General features: G+C 35.5%; 1 protein-coding gene across 1 annotated transcript in view; it reads left to right on the forward strand.

Moving 5' to 3' along the window:
• Positions 1-21,614, forward strand: part of LRRC7 (leucine rich repeat containing 7) — a 617,060-nt gene that overhangs the window by 480,028 nt on the left and 115,418 nt on the right. The window contains exons 12-14 of the mRNA XM_049879569.1: positions 12,823-12,952; positions 13,952-14,067; positions 17,662-17,731. Coding sequence (XP_049735526.1) covers positions 12,823-12,952; positions 13,952-14,067; positions 17,662-17,731 — 316 coding nt within the window. The remainder of the gene's footprint in view (positions 1-12,822; positions 12,953-13,951; positions 14,068-17,661; positions 17,732-21,614) is intronic.

Below are 21,614 nucleotides of genomic sequence, written 5' to 3' on the forward strand. Positions count from 1 at the left end.
ATATATATATATAAAAAAAAAAACCCTCAAAACAGGGGAACAGTGATGTTATTATATAAAAGAAAAAAATAAAATAATAAAGAGGGACTTAGAAAAGTAATCATACACCTTCCATATGGAGAGGAAGATATGGCGATACAAAGAAATAAAGTTAGGTTTAAATTTAGAAAAATAGGGGTAAATAATAAGGTAACCGCAAAGGAGACAAACTATCCTACTCATCAAAATAAAATACAAGATAAAAATAGAGACTCAGCAGAGACAAAATCAACAGCAATAAATATGAGGAAAGGACAATATATAAAGATAATCTACTCAGCACATAAAATTAAGTGGGAAAAAGAAACTGTCAACAACACACAAAAAAAGACCTCAAAATGATAGCACTAAATTCATACCTATCCATAATTACTCCAAATGTAAATGGACTAAATGCACCAATAAAGAGACAGAGAGTGGCAGAATGGATCAAATAAACAAGACCCATCTATATGTTGCCTACAAGAGACACATCTTAGACTTAGAGACACAAATAAACTAAAACTCAAAGGATGGAAAAAAAAATGTCAAGCAAACAACAATCAAAAAAGAGCAGGAGTGGCAACATTAATTTCTGACAAAATAGATTTTAAAGTTAAATCCATCAGAAAGGATAAGGAAGGACATTATATAATGATTAAAGGGAGAATACACCAAGAAGATATAACCATATTAAATATTTATGCAACCAATATAACAGGGCTGCAAGAAACAAAACAAACACTATCAGCATTGAAATGTGAGACAGCCACACAATAATAGTAGGAGACTTCAACACACCACTTTTGGTGAAGGACAGGACATCCAGAAAGTTCAGTGAAGACATGGAAGACCTAAATGCCACAATCAACCAACTTGACCTCATAGACATGTACAGAACACTCCACCCAACGGCAACCAAGTATACTTTCTTTTCTAGTGCACATGGAACATTCTCTAGAGTAGACCACATATTAGGTCATAAAGCAAGCCTTAGCAGAATCAAAAACATTGAAATATTACAAAGCATCTTCTCTGACCATAAGGCCATAGAAGTGAAAATCAATAACAGGAAAAGCTGGGAAAAGAAATCAAACACTTGGAAACTGAACAATACTCTGCTCAAAAAAGACTGGATTATAGAAGACATTAACGGTGGAGTAAAGAAATTCATAGAATCCAATGAGAATGAAAACACTTCTTATCAGAACCTTTGGGACACAGCAACAGCGGTGCTCAGAGGCCAGCTTATATCAATAAATGCACACATCCAAAAAGAAGAAAGGGCCAAAATCAAAGAATTATCCCTACAACTTGAACAAATAGAAAGAGACCAACAAAAGAAACCCACAGGCACCAGAAGAAAACAAATAATAAAAATTAGAGCAGAACTAACTAAAATAGAAAACAGAAAAACAATTGAAAGAATTAACAAGACCAAAAGCTGGTTTTTTGAAAAAATCAATAAAATTGATAAACCACTGGCCAAACTGACAAAAGAAAAACAGGAGAGGAAGCAAATAACCCAAATAAGAAATGAGAGGGGTGATATTACAACAGACCCAACTGAAATTAAAAGAATCATATCAGATTACAATGAAAAGTTGTACTCCAACAAATTTGAAAACCTAGAAGAAATGGATGAATTCCTAGAAACACACTACCTACCTAAACTAACACAAACAAAGGTAGAAAAACTAAATAGACCCATAACAAAAGAAGAGATCGAAAAGGTGATCAAAAAACTCCCAATAAAAAACAAGCCCTGGTCCGGACGGCTTCACTGCAGAGTTCTACCAAACTTTCAGAGAAGAGTTAACACCACTACTACAACAGGTATTTCAGAGTATAGAAAAGGACGGAATACTACCAAACTCATTCTATGAAGCCACCATATCCCAGATACCAAAACCAGGTAAAGACACCACAAGAAAAGAAAGTTATAAAACTGTATCCCTCACGAACGTAGATGCAAATATCCTCCAGAAAATTCTAGCCAATAGAATTGAACAATATATCAAAAAAATAATTCACCATGACCAAGTGGGATTCATACCAGGTATGCAGGGATGGTTCAACATTAGAAAAACAATTAATGGAATCCACCACATAAATAAAACAAAAGACAAGATCACATGATTTTATCAATTGATGCAGAAAAGACATTTGACAAAGTTCAACACTGATTCATGATAAAAACTCTCAGCAAAATAGGTATAGAAGGAAAATTCCTCAACTTAATAAAGGGCATTTATACAAAGCCTACAGCCAATATCAGTCTAAGTAGAGAGAGCCTGAAAGCATTCCCACTGAGACTGGGAATCAGAAAAGGGTGCCCTTTATCCCTGCTCTCATTCAACATTGTGTTGGAGGTCCTAGCCAGAGCAATTAGGCTAGATAAAGAAATAAAGGGCATACACATTGGCAATGAAGAAGTAAAAGTATCTCTATTTGCAGACGACATGAATCTTATATGCAGAAAACCCTAAGGAATTCTCAGGAATACTACCAAAGCTAATAGAAGAGTTCAGCAGAGTATCGGGATACAAGATAAACATAAAAAAATCAGTTGGATTCCTCTACACCAACAAAAAGAACATCGAAGAGGAAATCACCAAATCAATGCCATTTACAGTAGCCCCCAAGAAGATAAAATACTTAGGAATAAAATCTTAATAGAGATGTAAAAGACTTATACAAAGAAAACTACAGTGTACTTCTGCAAGAAAACAAAAGAGACTTACATAAGTGGAAAAACATACCTTGCTCATGGATAGGAAGACAACATTATAAAAACGTGTATTCTACCAAAAGCAATCTATATATTGAATGCAATTCCGATCCAAATCTCAACAACATTCTTTAATGAGATGAAGAAACAAATCACCAACTTCATATGGAAGGGAAAGAGCCCCTGGATAAATAAGGCATTACTGAAAAAGAAGAACAAAGTGGGAGGCCTTACTTTACCTGATTTTAGAACCTATTATACCGCCACAGTAGTCAAAACAGCCTGGTACTGGTACAACAGACACATAGACCAATGGAACAGAATTGAGAATCCAGACATAAATCCACCCACATATGAGCAGCTGATATTTGACAAAGGCCCAAAACGGTTAAATGGGGAAAAGACAGTCTTTTTAACAAATGGTGCTGGCATAACTCGATATCCATCTGCAAAAAAAGGAAACAAGACCCATACCTCACTCCGTGCACAAAAACGAGCTCAAAATGGATCAAAGACCTAAATACAAAATCTAAAATGATAAAGATCATGGAAGGAAAAATAGGGACAAGGTTAGGAGCCCTAATACATGGCATAAGCAGTATGCAAAACATTCAGAATGCAGAAGAAAAACTAGATAACTGGGAGCTCCTAAAAATCAAACACCTATGCTCATCCAAAGACTTCACCAAAAGAATAAAAAGACTACCTACAGACTGGGGAAAAGTTTTTAGCTATGACATTTCTGATCAGTGCCTGATCTCTAAAATCTACATGATACTGCAAAAACTCAACTACAAAAAGACAAATAACCCTATTAAAAAATGGGCAAAAGATATGAATAGACACTTCACTAAAGAAGACATTCAAGTAGCTAACAGATACATGCGGAAATGTTCAAGATCATTAGCCATTAGAGAAATGCAGATCAAAACTACAATGAGATTTCATCTCACTCCAACCAAAAAAAAAAACAAAAAAAACAAGGTTGGCATTAATCCAAAAAACACAATATAATGAATGTTGGAGAGGCTGTGGAGAGATTGGAACACTGATACACTGCTGGTTGGAATGTAAAATGGTACAACCACTTTGGAAGTCAATTTGGCACTTCCTTAAAAAGCTAGAAATAGAACTAGCATACAATCCCACTCCTCGGAATATATCCTACTGAAATAAGAGCCTTTACATGAACAGATATATGCACACCCATGTTTATTGCAGCACTGTTTACAATAGCAAAATCATGGAAGCAACCAAGGTGCCCATCAATGGATGAATGGGTAAATAAATTATGGTATATTCACGTAATGGAATACTACGCATCAATAAGGAACAATAAGGAATCTGTGAAACATTTCATAACATGGAGGAACCTGGAAGGCATTATGTTGAGTGAAATTAGTCAGTCGCAAAAGGACAAATATTGTACAAGACCACTATTATAAGAACTTGAGAAATAGTTTGAACTGAGAGGAAAACATTCTTTTGTGGTTACAAGGGGGGATTGGGTGAGGGGTACTCACTAATTACAGAGTAGATAAGAACTACTTTAGGTGAAGGGAAAGACAACACACAATACAGGGGAAGTCAGCACAACTGGACTAAACCAAAAGCAAAGAAGTTTCCTGAATAAAATGAATGCTTCAAAGACCAGTGTAGCATGGGCAGGGGTTTGGGGACCATGGTTTCAGGTCCATCTAAGTCAATTGGCATAATAAAATCTATTAAAAAAACATTCTGCATCCCACTTTGAAGAGTGGTGTCTGGGGTCTTAAATGCTAGCAAGCAGCCATCTAAGATGTCAATTGGTCTCAACCCACCTGGATCAAAGGAGAATGAAGAACACCAAGGACACAAGGCAATTACCAGCCCAAGAGACAGAAAGGGCCACATGAACCAGAGACTATATCATCCTGAGACCAGAAGGACTAGATGGTGCCCGGCTACAACCAATGACTGCCCTTACAGGGAACACAGCAGAGAACCCCTGAGGGAGCAGGAGAGCAGTGGGATGCAGACCCCAAGTTCTCATAAAAAGACCAGACTTAATGGTCTGACTGAGATTAGAAGCAACCTGGTGCTCATGGTCCCCAGACCCTCTGTTGGCCCAGGACAGGAACCATTCCCAAAGCCAACTCTTCAGACAGGGATTGGACTGGACAGTGGGTTGGAGAGGGATGCTGGTGAGGAACGAGCTTCTTGTATCAGGTGGACACTTGAGACTATGTTGGCATCTCCTGCCTGGAGGGGAGATGAGAGGGTAGAGGGGGTTAGAAGCTGGTGAAACAGACACGAAAAGAGAGAGTGGAGAGAGCAGGCTGTCTCATTAGGGGGAGAGTAATTGGGAGTATGTAGCAAGGTGTATATAAGTTTTTGTGTGAGAGACTGACTTGATTTGTAAACTTTCATTTAAAGCACAATAAAAATTATAAAAAAAAAAAAAACCTGACTTAATGGTCTGACTGAGACTAGAAGGACCCCAGTGGTCATGGCCCCCAGACCTTCTGTTGGCTCAGGGCAGGAACCATTCTCAAAGCCAAATCTTCAGACAGGGATTGGACTGGACAACGGGGTAGAAAATTATACTGGTGAAGAATGAGCTTCTTGGATCAAGTAGACACGTGAAACTATGTTGGCATCTCCTGTCTGAAGGGGAGATGAGGTGGCAGAGGGGGTCAGAAGCTGGCCAAATAGACACAAAAAGAGAGAGTAGAGAGAAGGAGTGTGCTGTCTCATTAGGGGGAGAGCAATTAGGAGTATATAACAAGATGTGTATAAATTTTTGCATGAGATTCCGACTTGATTTATAAACTTTCACTTAAAGGATAATAAAAAAAATTGAAAAAGCATAATAAAAAATAAATAATCTATGCCTCCATAATAGAAAAAAGAATGTCTGACTAAATTTTGTTAATTCCTTGTCATTTCGTAAAAGCAGCCCAAATGACTTACCTAATGTTAAAGAGAAAAAAAAATATGGAACCTAAAACTTGATTTGTACCTTAAGTGAAAATTGATCTTATAGTCTCTGAAACTGAGGATAATGACAAAAACTACATAGTGTTCAATATGTCCTGTTCTAAGTGCTTTATGTATATTAACCCCTTTACATGTATATAACCCCTTTATGTATATTAACCCCTTTGCATGTAGTCCCCAACTATGGGCTCCTGTTCCAACAGCCACTCTGTTGTAAGTTAATTCTAACATAAGTTGAATACTTTATTATTATTTAGTTCTCATTATTATTGCCAGTTATTATCAGTATCTTTATAAAACTAATCTTTGTCTTTGGGAGTTGGAACATTACATCTGAGAAGGATAACATCAGCAAATTATGTGCTCCAACGTGGTATATGGTACATATAACTAATGACGTGTAGCTGCTGTTGAGTCACTTCCGACTCATAGCAATCCTGTGTACAACAGAACAAAACAGTGCCCAATCCTGCACCATCCTCAATATTGATGCTGTGCTTGAGCCCATTGTTGCAGCCACTGTGTCAATCCATCTCACTGAGGGCCTTCCTCTCTTTCGCTGTCTACTTTACCAAGCGTGATGTCGTTCTCCAGGAACTAGTCCCTCCTGAGAATGTGTCCAAGTACATGAGATGAGGTCTCACCATCCTTGATTGTAAGGAGCATTCTGGCTATACTTCTTGCACTACAGATTTTTCCTTTCCTCTGGCAGTCCATGGTATATTCAATATTCTTTGCCAACACCCTAATTCAAAGGCGTCAATTCTTTTTCAGTCTTCCTTATTCATTGTCCAGCTTTCACATGCACATGAGATGATTGAAAATACCATGGCTTGGGTCAAGCACCCCTTAGCCCTCAAAGTGACATCTTTGCATTTTAACACTTTAAAGAGGACTTTGCAGCAGATTTCCCCAATGCAATATGTCGTTTGATTTCTCAAGTGCTGCTTCCATGGGCTTTGATTATGGATACAAGTAAAATGAAATCCTTGACAACTTCAATATTTTCTGTGTTTATCATGATGTTGCTTATTGTTGTGAGGATTTTTGTTTTCTTTATGTTGAGACGCAATCCATACTGAAGGCTGTAGTCTTTGATATTCATCAGCAAGTGCTTCAAGTTCTCTTTGCTTTCAGCAGACAAGGTTGTGTCATCTGCATATGGCAAGCTGCTAATGAGCCTTCCTCCAATCCTGATGCTGAGTCTTCTTCATACATTCCAGCTTCTCAGATTATTTGCTCAATTTACAGATTGAATACTAATGACATGATGTAAAAAAAAAAAAGACATTTGTAAATCCAGTTCGTCATAACTTTAAAATGTTGTAAATCAGGGACTACCTGTTTTTTGTCTTTGTAACACATGGTTAGTACTGTTTTCACCACCTTTCTCAGTGTGATGAACCTGAGGTACAGATTAATTAAGTAACTTGATTGGAGTCTTGCCCCTAGTAAGCGTTAAGAGTTCAGACTTGAACCCCTGCTCTCTGACCTAAGAGCTTGACTTTTTAACCGATGTTGTGGCTATACTGTTACTTTTAGGCAGTGGCTGCTTAAACAGCTTGGCTTTGCCAAACAAGTTTTATATCTATCTCATTAATATATTCCTTTTTGCTAAATGTCTCCTAATACAATAACAAATCTTCACCATCATATGAAATTTTTCTGGTTCACATGTAATTAATTTTATACTTTGCTGATTGGAAGGCAGTTTTATTTGTACAACACAACCTGTTTTAAAAAGAAATACTACAGGATAATTTCAGGAACAGACTGCAAGATTTGTTTATTGCAGGCCACTCTCCCATTACCTCGTAATGGTCGTTTTAATCATTGACAATATACTGTGAAACCTGTGAAAGCCAGAACCTGTCAGAGAAGGAAAACTCAAATATTTTCCATGAAAATGAGCATTAAAAAAGTGATAAAACTGCACCCTGTCAAAGGTGGAAAATTTGCGAGACCCAGAAATACAAGGCTGTCCTGTTGAGTTCTGGCTCTCACATGTTTCAGTCTATATGGAGTACCTATAGACTGAATATCTATACCAGGGGCATAGTATACACTATCTCATTTAATCTCTATTGAAACTGTATGTTAGGCATCATCAACCTATTATATAGGTGATAAAACAAGGATCAAAAGTAGATAAAGGTTATTCAGCTAGTAAGAGTTTGTGCTAGGACTGGAACTCAAGCCTGTCTGAATATTTTCCACTAAATTACATTATTTCCTGTTAAAGTTAAAATTGAATTAGGAAGGTAAAGCCTGAAGCCATTTATGTTTATGCTTATTAATAGCTACACTAATAGAAGATTTAATGATATCTAATGTTTTTTTAATGTTCATAAATGTTCATAAAAGTGAAATTATAGAGTGTCTGTGTAATATATTCAAGCTTCCTCTTCCCTATTAGCCTAAGTAATTGAGGGTTAATGGTGTAGTAACATCTTCCCAATCAAGAGTAATTCAGGAAGACCAAATTGGATTAGAGAAAATTATAAAGTAGAGATTATTTTTAGGAAATGAGGTTGATGTTGTATGATTTCAAGCATTACTATCTCCAATAGCATCAGTTATACTGATACATCACCTAAGGCAAAGCCTTACTAAGCACAACTCTGGTAGTATTTCTACGTGTTTTATCTGTTATTGGCACACCTATTGTGTATGTTTAAATGCTTTCAAGGACATTAAATTTTGCCACTCAAAGTTGCAAATTTTGAAACTCCTAGATCCTAGCAGCATCTACATCACCTAGGAGGTTGTTACAAATGCTGGGTTTGGGCCCCACCCCAAGTTGTTGATTCTGAATTTACGTTTTAGCAAGTTCCACAGCGGTTTGTGTGCACTCTGAAGTTTGGCAAGCACTGCCGTGAAGTACATTAAATTTCCTTTGCAACTTGTTTTGATTTTTAATGCATGCAATTGTACAGATATACTTCTAAAATAAAAGGCAACCCTCGTTCTGTCTTTTGACTTAATTATTACAAATGCCAGTAATAATCCGACTGAATATAACTTGATTTCGTACAGGATCCTGTGTTAGAACACCTTAAGTGATTTCTAACATGATAACCATCAAGAAAGTCAGCCGAAATTGTAGGTTATGAGTTTCAGTCTTTGGAATTTCACAGATCACTGAGGAATGTGTGTGTTTGCACCTACTAGCTCTTCTCTGTACTCCAGCCATGTAAAATACTTTCTGTCTATAAGTTATTGAGTGTAGCCCATTGTGCATTAAAAAATTTTGTTTTAATACAGGCAGTCCTCATTTTTCATGGTAGTGTGAGACTGTAAAAGTGACTGTGTGAGCTGATACCATGCAAAGCAATCTTAATAATCAATGGGAAAAATTATGATAGTTCCATGACTTTTAAAAATTTTTGTCAAAACAAAAAACTCTTTTACTGTTGGTTATAAATATATAGGGAAATGGAAAAGTATTAAAACTAATATTCATTTACCAAATCCCGTTGCCATCAAGTCAAATCCAACTCCTAGCGACCCTATAGGACAGAGTAGAACTGCCCCATAGGGTTTCTAAGAAGCGCCTGATGGATTCAAACTGCCCATCTTTTTGGTTAGCAGCCGAGCTCTTAACCACTGTGCCTCAGGGCACTGATATTCAGTTAGCACGCTGTAAATTTTAAACATTAGAAGCATTATGAATTAAAGTGCTTTATTTCTTTGTAAAAAACTTATCCAGAACCGTTTGAATAGTGCCTGCCTTCTTTTCATTGTGTAACTTATGTTGTAGAGTATTACAGTGAATTGTCATACTCCTATCTAAGTGTGGATCAGTTTCCAGAATTTTACTCTTTGCTCTTTCAATGTCTTGAAGTATCTCCAAGAGTTCCTTTAATGTGACATTCATTGTCGGGGTCAGTTCCTCTGGGACTTCTTTATTCTTTTCATCACAACCACTTTCCTCATTTAGTTCAGTAAGTTTGGCTTCATTAAGTTCTTCTGTCATCACATCTGAGTCTAGTGAATAACAGCAGTATCAACATTCACATGGTTGTCTATTTCTTCTATAACTCCATCTAGGTTCAATTCAAGTCTTGCAAAGTTATGTGCACAGTATACTACAAGTTTCTGCTATACTGCACACATATATATTCCTGCTGTTACTTCCTGCCATGATGCTTGAATGTTTTCAACTGTATGCTTTGTGTCATATTTTTTCCAAAACTCAGCTAAAGAAATTACATGATGTCTAGTTTTAACACCAGTAACCTGTTAAAAGCCTGGTTAAAATAATAGGCTTTAGAAGTTGAAATCACTCCTTGGCCCATTAACTACTTGTTCTTGATCATAAAAAAACAAATTTTCACAATATCATTCATGTCCCCAAGAGAATTAGGGTGACTGAGGATATTACTGACTCTAGGGCAACCAGTTAGGTTTTTTTGTTTTGTTTTGTTTTTCTGTTAGAACATAATCCAATGGTAGTAATGCTTTAAAGTTTAAATTATTTTTCCTAGAGTTTCTGTCCAATGTTGGGAGACAAAGAGGCAACACAACTACATGCTTTGCTGTCTGCATGTGAACTAAGTAACAGACTTGCAGTGACAGTTACTGGCAGACTTTGAAATTAGTAATGGGACTGCTCACTGATCATGATGTACATGTGTTATTTATGTCATGCTGTGCGGATTGAAGAGTTAAAAGCAAAATTTGTATTTTATACAATTACTCACAGTTTATGTAGCTTGGGAACTGATTTGAATCATATTGTTGGTACAAAAAACAAAAATCCATAGTGACCTTATAGGAGAGAACTGCCCCATAGGGTTCCAAGAAGTGGCTGGTGGATTTGAAATGTCAATCCTTTGGTTAGCAGCTGAACTCTTAACCACTGCACCACCAGGACTCCATATTCTTGGTGGATCTTTATTATTTAACAAAAATTATAAACCTTAATTATGTATTTTTTAATTAAGTACCTTCTTTCAGTTCTAATCTTTGAACATGCAACATCTGGATTTTTTTATTTTAAAAAAGTACTTGGTACTAATATGACCATTTGATAAGTACATGGCCCCAAAACATTGATAAAAACCTTTTATTCACTTCCACAAAATTTACTAAGTGCCTTCTATATGTAAGAAACAGTGCGAGGTGTTCTTTTTCAAAGAAATAAATAAGCACTCTTACTGGATTTCCCACATGCATTGATTCCTGCCCCCAAAACACATACACACACACACACACACACACACACACACACAAAGAGGATCATACAGGCATGCACATCTGACACCCTAGCGAGAAAATCATGTGGGGTCTCCAAGGACTTAGAGCCAAATTTATCAGGGTTTGTTAGTACTAAAAAACCAAAACATCCATTGCCATTGAGTCGATTCTGACTCATAGTGACCCTATAGAACAGAGTAGAACTGCCCCATAGGGTTTCCAAGGAGTGCCTCTTGGATTCAAACTGCAACCTTTTGTTTAGCAGCTGTAGTCCTTAACCACTACACCACCAGGGTTTCCATTAATACTAACAGAGCCTTGTTTTTGAGCTCTGGTGGCCTTTGATTTATTTTTTTGATACCTAGGATCATACATCTTATCAGCGACAGAGTTAGGATGCAAATCCTTTCTGATCCCAATCTGATATGCTTAACCTCTGTGCTAACTTAACTGCTTAGCTAACTGATGGGAGCAAGTTGCATTCAAGCTAGCTAGTTCCAAGATGTAAAAAAGGAAGCTGATTCTACAACCTACTGCAGCTCACTCTAATTTATTCTTCTCTTTATAATGGCAGAAATCATCAAACTTCCAATTACAGTAATGACGATAGTATGAACCACAATAACAGTGTAATAACATTAACAATAAAATCAATGACAACTTAAATATGTCTAGTGCTTACTCTGTGCCAAGTGCTTTTTGTTTCCCAGATATTTCAAACCAGGCACTGAAATTACTTGTTCCCTTGAGATAACTTAATCTGTATTCCTATGATTCTTCTCTGTAGATCAGGAGTTGTTGTTGTTGCCGTTAGTTGCCATCAGGTCCATTCCAACTCATGGCGACTCCATGTGCGCGGAGTGAAAGTGCTCCATAAGGTTTTTAAGGCTGCCACCTTTTGGAAGCAGATTGCCAGGGCTGTCATCCAAGGTGCCTCTGAGTGGATTCAAACTACTAACCTTTCAGTTCTTTGTACCACCCAGGGAAAGATCAGGGATAAAGTGGGCTAAGTACGGAGTGGTGAGGATTGTGACAAACGAGAACAAGTGCCCACCTGAAGGCAGCAGCCATTACTCAGCTCCCATTACTTGTTGCCATGAAAGAATATAGGCACTGTATCGCCAGATATTGCTCTTTCCCAAGAGGTATCAAACATCTGAGTTATTGTGTAAAATTTACCACTCTTTAAAATACTGTGTAAACCAATCAAAACACATCTGCAGACTAAAATGAGCCCTCTCTGTGGCTTCTGCTCCAGGTGCACAGAGTGGGAGACAGGACCATATAGTAGAGCCAAACTGCCTACATTTAACTCCCAGCATTGCTGCTTTGTGTGGCCTCAGCCTTGTTAAGCCTCAATTTTCTTATCTATGAAATCTGTTTTAAAAATAATAAATATATTACAGAGCTCTTATATTAAAAGATTAGTTATTTTTATCTCTAAAATGCTTAGTAAGATACCTAGCACTTAGTGTCTTTATTATTATTGTTTTCTCCCCATTATAGTCCCCTCCAAAGACCTGCCCACTACACCCTTCTACCTTACCAATGCCAATTATATGCACTCTCTCCAAGGATATGTATTCTGAACATCTGGCTGTGAACGATACCTCAGTGGTATAAAAACGAACAAAAAACCTCTATCATTTTCAATGGCTCGGTTACTAAATGTCGAGTAATACAGATATGGAAAAATAAACCATATTAATTTTACTAAATTGAATCATTTATTTTACGGTATTGAACCATTTGACTGAACTGATAAATTATATAATAGTATGCAGTGACTAGACTAATAACCTTAGTTTTTTGGTGAATTTGTATATGTGAATTTTTAAAACCCTCTTTGTTAATTAACTTTTTAAAATGTTTAACTACTGTATTTAACTTTTCAGTTTATCTTTATTAGAAGAATTTGACTGTAGCTGTAATGAACTGGAGTCACTACCTTCTACCGTTGGCTACCTACATAGTCTTCGAACATTAGCGGTCGATGAGAATTTCCTTCCAGAATTACCAAGAGAAGTGAGGAATAAATTTATTTCTATTAATTAACTTTTAATGAATCTGTTTTGGGATTAAATTTTAACAGGTGAAATAGCAGTGTAGATTCATGAGTTGAACTGCAAGTGTATTTTGGAATTATCTATACATTTGTTTGTCAATTATTCTATTTTAAACAAGTGACAGTTTCTTATATTTAATCAAGAAAATCAATTTGACTTAAAGTTTGCATGCAAAGAAAAGTAATAAAATAGTTTTAGTTAATCAATGCCAAACAATATAATTTTATATCATTTAATTTATGTATTTTGCTACCAAGAACAGTTATAACTTTTTGGGATAATTACGTCTCCTTTTCTGAAGTAAATGTTTCTTTAATGTAAATATTTTTTTTTTAATCTCATATAATAGTATTACTTGAACTTCAGGATCCACCTAGAGGTTCTTTAATTTTTACTTCTCAATGGAATTTTAATTTATTAGCTTCAAGAAAAAAGTGTGAAGTGTATTTTCAAGTCAACATTTTTTACTAATCATTTCCATAATGAAGTAACAATAATCAATACATCCTTATTTTAGAGCAAAAAGCTCTGACTAAAAATGATTAATGCCACTGTAATGTGAAATAAAACTGACTTTGCCAAGCAAACGTCATATATATGATTTTCCATTATAAATCCAGATATATTAGCACTGACTTTGATGGCCAGAAAAAAATAAGATTTATGAAAACAATGATGTTAATGAATATTTTAATGATAAACAAAATTTTAACAAAGAAGTGTCTTGCTAATACATAAAGGAACATGAGGTCTAAAATGTCTTAATTTCTAAAAGAGTATAATAATACATACATATTTTAAGAGAGAGGATTAAAAATAAAACAATACACATATCCAGAGAAAGTGTTCACAGTGACAAGGAAATCTATGAGTTAATTAAATTGCTTTATAGATTAGGACAAATAATATGGAAAATAGCATCACACTGTGATTATTTATTTTCTTTTGTCACCCATAGATTGGAAGCTGTAAGAATGTCACAGTTATGTCTCTACGTTCCAATAAACTGGAATTTCTTCCTGAAGAGATTGGACAGATGCAAAAACTAAGAGTCTTAAATTTGAGTGACAACAGGTATTTTTGCAATATTTCATAATCACATATTGATAGTTACTTGATAAAAGCAAATTGTTCCTTTGTCAATAATTCTGGGAAAATCTTGTTTCTTACGAATTATATGAAATGTAAATATCTATGTTGTATATAGAAATTGTAAATGTTTTTAAACTATCCCTAAATTTTATTATTTTGATGATATTCAAATTACATACAATTTATACAGCAGAATCGTCCCAGAAAGCATAATATAATGAAGACATGGAAAAATAGTTGTAATAAAAAGCTATGAATTTATTAATAAAAATTCAGGTACATATTATTTATGTATACACACATATGTGTTTCTATGTATACACTTGTGTCTCCAGCAAATTAATTAGACAAGGTGCATATTTTCAACTGCACCAGGGAACCAGTGAGAATACTGCCGGAGAGCTAATACTCAAAACTCATAAAGTTTGCACATTACGCTAAGGACAACCAAAAAGCTATTTAGTTATATTCAGAGCAGAAAGAACAAAGAAAGGATAGGTCATATTATTGGAACAAAGATGTTATATTGGTAGATGGCTACATAAATGTGAAACTGCAATTCAGCTTTGTTTCTACCTACTCTGTAAAAGACAGTCATACTCAAACAGGAAAGGATAAAAAGAAATACTGACCTGCAATAACTGCTAAGTGGATAAAGTAATTACAGATTAGAATGCATGAAGTCTATGTTATCAATAAGTTTTAATCAAACAAATCATAATATGAGGAACTGAGAGATCTTGCAATGAAACTGTCAAAGATGGGCTTTTTTCAAATCGTAAAGATTTTGAAAGTTTCAGGAAAAGCATGGAAGTTCTGGTTTATTTGTTCAAGAAAAAAACATACTGTGAATTACAAAAAATCAAAAAAAAAAAAACTATTCCCTTGGTAGCACAATAATATTTCTATGCATGAGACAAAAACATTTTATTAAAAGTTTTGGTATTTTATTTATAAAATCAGGTTGATGGGGACACACAATAGCTTTGTTCATCAATAGTAAGCCATGTCAAACTGACTTCATTTCCTCTTTTGATTGGGTTACCAGAAATGCACATGGAAAATGAGGGACATACATTGATAGTTGTGCCTGACTTTCAGCAAGGCTTTTTTTTTTTTTTTAGATCTCTAATTATATTCTTGTGAATAAAATTAGGAAATATGGTCATGAGAATATCATAGGAAAGTGGATTCCTAGTGGATTCATGTACAGCGCCTAATGGGACTGAGAGCCGTTACTGTCAACCTGGAGAGAGAGTTTTCATGATGAGCTACGGAAGTCTCTTAACTTTTCTTCATTATAAATCTACATGATGAAATACAAAATATGTTTATCAAATATTACAAATAACTCAGTTGGAGGGGCTACCAGTACTTCAGAGTTATTTATTCAACAAACATAGCATACTTGAGTACTTACCATGGGTCAATACACACTGCTAGGTGCTAGGGCAAAACATATGAGTAAGACATTGTGGAGCTCACAATATTAGGAGTTTAAAGCATTTTATTGGACCAGAAATATAAGCTTAATTTATCTCCTAGTGTAGTATCTGGAACAGCATGGAGCTAACTTAATATTTTTAAATTAATGAATCAATGAATCATAACCTGAGATTAAAACCAAAAGTCAGCCAAAGCCAAGGCCCAAGTTAAACGTTACCATCAGAGATTGAACTGTCTGGATGAAAGATTAAATATGAAATTTTATCCACAATTAATGATGTTTACAGTTTCATATTTAAAATACAATTGTCAGATTTTAAAACTTTTGACATTACACTTGAGCAACAATTATTTGTCTGCATTGTCAGCTCCAAGGTTGTGCCTGTGGCCAATTCACTACACATCTGTGATACTAAATAGAGGCTTACTTTCATAGGAGGTCAGCAGAAGAGCAAGGAAAAATTAGGGTACCACATTCATCTCTAAAAACTTCTTTCTTTTCTTCAGATGCTACATTTATGATTGGATTGATGATGATTTACCACGGACATTGTCGTACATGCTTCTGGAGAATTCTCCCCTAGCGTAATTTTGACACAGCAGGGTTGAAATTCTGCTTTTACTTTATCCCCACATGATGTGAAAAATTCCCCCAATAATTTCTAACTTATTTATTTAATTTCATTATTAAATAGCTAAAACTGACAAACAATTCTTATGGGTAATTTGGTTTAATGTTATGAATACTAGTATAACAAATAATCCTACAAAAATAGAATTATGATAGAATTAAACCTCTGTTGCTCTTCTTTGTATGATTATGTTTTATAATTATTTCTAAGCTCAAAATGTTATTATATTTTTCTTTAAGTTATTTAGCTAATGTATACTCTTTTAATATCTGTATTGGCTGTCAATCTCTTTTCATATGTGTTAAACTGTTTGAAAGTACTTAACTGCTTTTATACATAAACACATAAAATTAACTGCTTCCACAGTTATTATTAATTATTGTAGCACTTTCCACTTTTATTATCAAAATACTTTCATTCATCAATTGGTTGACAGAATTTCAACAAAAGGAAAACAAGGGAATTTTCATTCCAGGTTATACCTAAAATGTTTACCTATATCCACAAGTGATCATTCAGAAATTAACAATAAATCTCATTGGCAAGCCTTGTTTGTATTATTGATTTTGCTGACTAGCTAGCAATGGTAATTTAATTGTGATCAAAATTTATGAATCACATGGAAGTTCCAGGATCTCAGATATTATGCTGAAGTAGACATTTGGCTATTTGGCCCTCCAAAGGCTTATGCCAAAGCTAAATAGATGATTTGGGGCTGAATACCAAGCAGATGCCAAACTTCACATCCATCTCTCAAGAATGCTGTGCTTAAAGATTCCCTCTTTGAATATCTACCACACAATATACAAAAGGCTGAAAAAACAAACGTACATACTTTCTGGAGATCAACATAACATTGAGAGCTGTAAGTTCCTTCAGTAGTGAGTAAAACAGACATGACCCCTTGCCCTCATGGTGGTTACAGTATTGTGGGGATAGCAGACAGTGACCAAATAATCACACATACATACACACACACACAAATACATGGTTACAAAGTGTGATATATTCCACAAAAGAAAATACAAGATACTTTGAGACTAGAACAGGAAAAGTAATTAAAATGGAAGTCAGGAAAAGCCTCTGAGGAAATGGCATTAAGTTGAGAGTTAAAGAGTATGTGGTATTTACCCAAGTGAAGTGTGGGAGAAAGTATATCCTAGACAGAGAAAGGAGCTTCAGTTTTCCTTGTCCTATACTGATAGAAGGCCTGTGGATATGTGGGGACTGAGTCAGGGAAAAATAGTAGGAGAAGCATCTAGAAGGGTTGTTAAGGGCCAGATCTTTTAAGACCTGACAAGGCATATTAACAATTTTGAATTATATCCTAGGTACAATAGAAAGCATTTGCAGGATTGTACACAGATTTAAATTTTTTTAAGATAGCTCAGGCTGCTCATTGGAGAGAAAGAATGAAATCAACAAGTTAGAGTATTTTAAATAGTTCTTCTAAAAAATGAACTTTATCCATTCTATTAGAATTTTCTTGTTTTGGCAGGTTGAAGAATTTACCATTCTCATTTACCAAGCTTAAAGAGCTTGCAGCTTTGTGGCTTTCTGACAATCAGGTAAGAACTTCTAAGATTCTCTTTCATTTTGTTTATTAAGATGACTATAATTAAAACTTTGAATTACTAACCTATTCCTAATAGATACCTTTGACTATTACTACGAACTATCCACCATGCATCTATCAGTTTGTTGTATTTTGATGGCTTGCCTATTGCTGTGCTACCGGAAGCTTTGCCACCTGTATTTCAAATACCAGCAGGGTTGCCCTTGGTGGACAGGTTTTACCTGAGCTTCCAGACTAAGACAGACTAGGAAGAAGGACCTAGCAGTCTACTTCTGAAAAAATTGGCTAGTGAAAACCTTATGAATAGCAGCAGACCATTGTCTGATATATATATATATATATAAAAAAAAAAAAAAAGTTTGTCTGATATAGTGCCAGAAAATGACACCCTCAGGTTGGAAGGCATTAAAAATAGAACTGGAGAAGAGCTGCCTCTTCAAAGTAGAGTTGACCCCAATGATGTGTATAGAGTCAAACTTTCTGGACCTTCATTTGCTGATGTGGCACAACTCAAAATGAGAAGAAACAGCTGCAAATACCCATTAGTAATGGGAACGTGGAATGTGCGAAGTATGAACCTAGGTAAATTGGAAGTCATCAAAAATGAAATGGAACTCATAAATGTCAATATCCTAGACATTAGTGAGCTAAAATGGACTGGTATTGGCCATTTTGAATCAGACAATCATATGGTCTATTATGCTGGGAATGACAAATCGAAGAAGAGTGGCACTGCATACATCGTCAAAAAGAAAATTTCCAGATCTATCCTGAAGTACAACACTATCAGTGATAGGATAACATCTATACAAGGATAGACCAGTTAATATGACTATTATTCAAATTTACACACCAACCACTAAGGCCAAAGAAGAAGAAATTGAAGATTTTTACTGACTTTTGCAATCTGAAATTGATCAAACATGCAATCAAATGTATTAATAATTACTGGCTATTGGAACGTAAAAGTTGGAAAGAAAGAAGGATTGGTAGTTGGAAAATGTGGCCTTAAAGATAGAAATGGCGCCAAAGATGATAGAATTTTGCCAGACCGACTTCTTCATTGCAAATACCTTTTTTCAACAACATAAACTGCAACTATACAGATGGACCTTGCCAGATATCATACACAGGAATCAAACTGAATACATCTGTGGAAAGAGGCGATGGAAAAGCTCAATACAGTTCAACCATTTCAGGAGGTAGCAGATGATCAAGAACTGATGGTACTGACGGAAGAGGTCCAAGCTGTACTGAAAAAAGTACTGAAGGCACTGGCAAAAAACAAGACTCCAGGACGTGATAGAATACTAATTGAGGTGTTTCAACAAACAGATGCAGCGCTGGAAGTGCTCACTCATCTATGCCAAGAAGTTTGAAAGACAGCTACTGGCCAACTGACTGGAAAAGATCCATATTTGTACCCATTCCAAAGAAAAGAGATCTAACAGAATGCAGAAATTATCAAACAGTATCATTAGTATCACATGCAAGTAAAATGTTGCTGAAGATCATACAAAAGCGGTTACAACAGTAAATTGGCAGGGAACTGCCAGAAATTCAAGCCAGGTTCAGAAAAGAACGTGGAACTAGGGGTATCATTGCTAATGTCAGATGGATGGCTAAAAGCAGAGAATACCAGAAAGATGTTTACTTGTGTTTTATTGACTATGCAAAGGCATTCAACTGCGTGGAAGAAGGGAAATTCTAGGACACTTAGTTGTGCTCACGGGGTACGTACACTTAGACCAAGAGGCTGTCTTTCGAGCAGAACAAGGGAATACTTCGTGGTTTAAAGTCAGGAAAGGTGTGTGTCAGGGTTGTGTCCTTTCATCATACTTATTCGATCTTTAGGCTGAGCAAATAATCCGAGAAGCTGGACTATATGAAGAAGAATGTGGCATCAGGATTTGAGGAAGACTCATTGACAACCTGTGTTATGCAGATGACACAACCATGCTTGCTGAAAGTGAAGAGGACTTGAGGCACTTACTAATGAAGATCAAAGACCACAGCCTTCAGTATGGATTGCACCTCAATCTAAAGAAAACAAAAATCCTCACAAATGGACCAATAAGCAACATCATGATAAACAGAGAAAAGATTGAAGTTGCCAAGGATTTCATTTTGCTTGGATCCACAATCAACACCCATGGAAGCAATAGTCAAGAAATCAAAAGATGCATTGCACTGGGCATATCTGCTGCAAAAGACCTCTTTAAAGTTTTAAAAAGCAAAGATGTCACTTTAAGGACTAAGGGGCACCTGGCCCAAGCTATAACGTTTTCAGTCACCTCATATGCACATGAAAGCTGGAAAATGAATAAGGAAGACCAAAGGAGACTATTAAATATACCACAGAGTGCCAGAAGAACGAACAAATCTGTCTTGGAAGAAGAACAACCAGAATGCTCCTTACAAGCCAGGATGTAAGATTTCGTCCCACATACTTTGGACATGTTATCAGAAGGGATCAGTCCCTGGAGAAGGACATCATACTTGGTAAAATAGAGGGTCAATGAAAAAGAGGAAGACCCTCAAGTAGATGGATTGACACAGTGGCTGCCAAAAATGGGCTCAAACTTAGCAATGATTATGAGAATGGCACAAGACCAGGGAAGTGTTTTATTCTTTTGTACATAGGAATGAGTTGGAATCAACTGGAAGGCACCTAACAACAACAACAACAAACTATAATATTCTTTATCCCCCGGAAGAAAGGTTTTGTGAAAGGGCAGTTCAAATATGTATTTTATTGCTGTAGACAAAAAAAAAAAAAAAAAAATCACAGTCTTCACCTTCTTTAAATACTTTGTACTTCATTCTTAGCGAGCTTACACACAAAATGACCATTTTTATAGCTTTTTAGCTGTAAGTGGTACATATATGTCCTTGGAGGGCATACTTTAATTAGATCTCAGAAGGCAAAGCATAAGAAATTATTCCCACAATCCCCACGAGAAGGAATTAACAGTATCCTTCATGTTCCTTTTTCCCTCATGCTTTTAGTCATAAATCAACTTACGTCTAAAACTTTATTCAAAAACTTTGTAGATTTCTTTTAACAATTCTTAATGGTATTTTATGTGAAATTATTTTCATATTCTTTTTTATACCTGTGAAAATAGACTATAATTGAATCAGTGATTGAGTGTTAATTAATAATTTTATTAACTAGAAAATAACATAAAACAGTTGAAGACATCTGATTTGCCATCAACGAAACTGGTGACAGACAATTTTGACAGTTTATCAGTCTTCTCTTTCTCTTACTCTTCTTATAACCCTAAAATTGTGAAGCACCTATTCCAAACAATGAATAGCCAAATGAAAACAATCCCTTTTAAATTTTGCTCGTTATCATTGAAATATCTGATCATAAAAGCAGCAGTACTGGTAAATTATTTGTTCATACCCCTAGACATCTGGGTACTTTTGTGAAAAATTAAATATATGTTACCTGGACAAAACATAAGTGTACGAATTCTTTATATGTTCTTACAGTCATCACAGTGCCGCTTTCACCAACTAAGTAAAAATTAGGTTGTTGTTCAAAACTCAAATCTTATCAATAAGATAGAATTTTCTAGGCATCAATATGTCATTATTAATAAATCATGTTGAAATCCATGTGAACTAGGCTAATGGACAATCTATTCTACAGTCTTGTGTTGTGAAAAAAGATCCCCTTGTGTCATGATTTGTTATTCTTGTGGCCGTATGGGCAGAACAATGATTGTATCATTTAACTTTCATTGAAAACAGTGGTTTAACGTGTTTCTGACTCAGTTCCACGAGACAAGCTGGTATCCTAAATCCCCTTTTTGCTGCACTCCTATTAATAAATGTCATGAAATAAGCAGGCTGTTGAAAAC

This window comes from Elephas maximus, chromosome 3 (genome assembly GCF_024166365.1).
Source record: "Elephas maximus indicus isolate mEleMax1 chromosome 3, mEleMax1 primary haplotype, whole genome shotgun sequence".
Taxonomy (NCBI): domain Eukaryota; kingdom Metazoa; phylum Chordata; class Mammalia; order Proboscidea; family Elephantidae; genus Elephas; species Elephas maximus.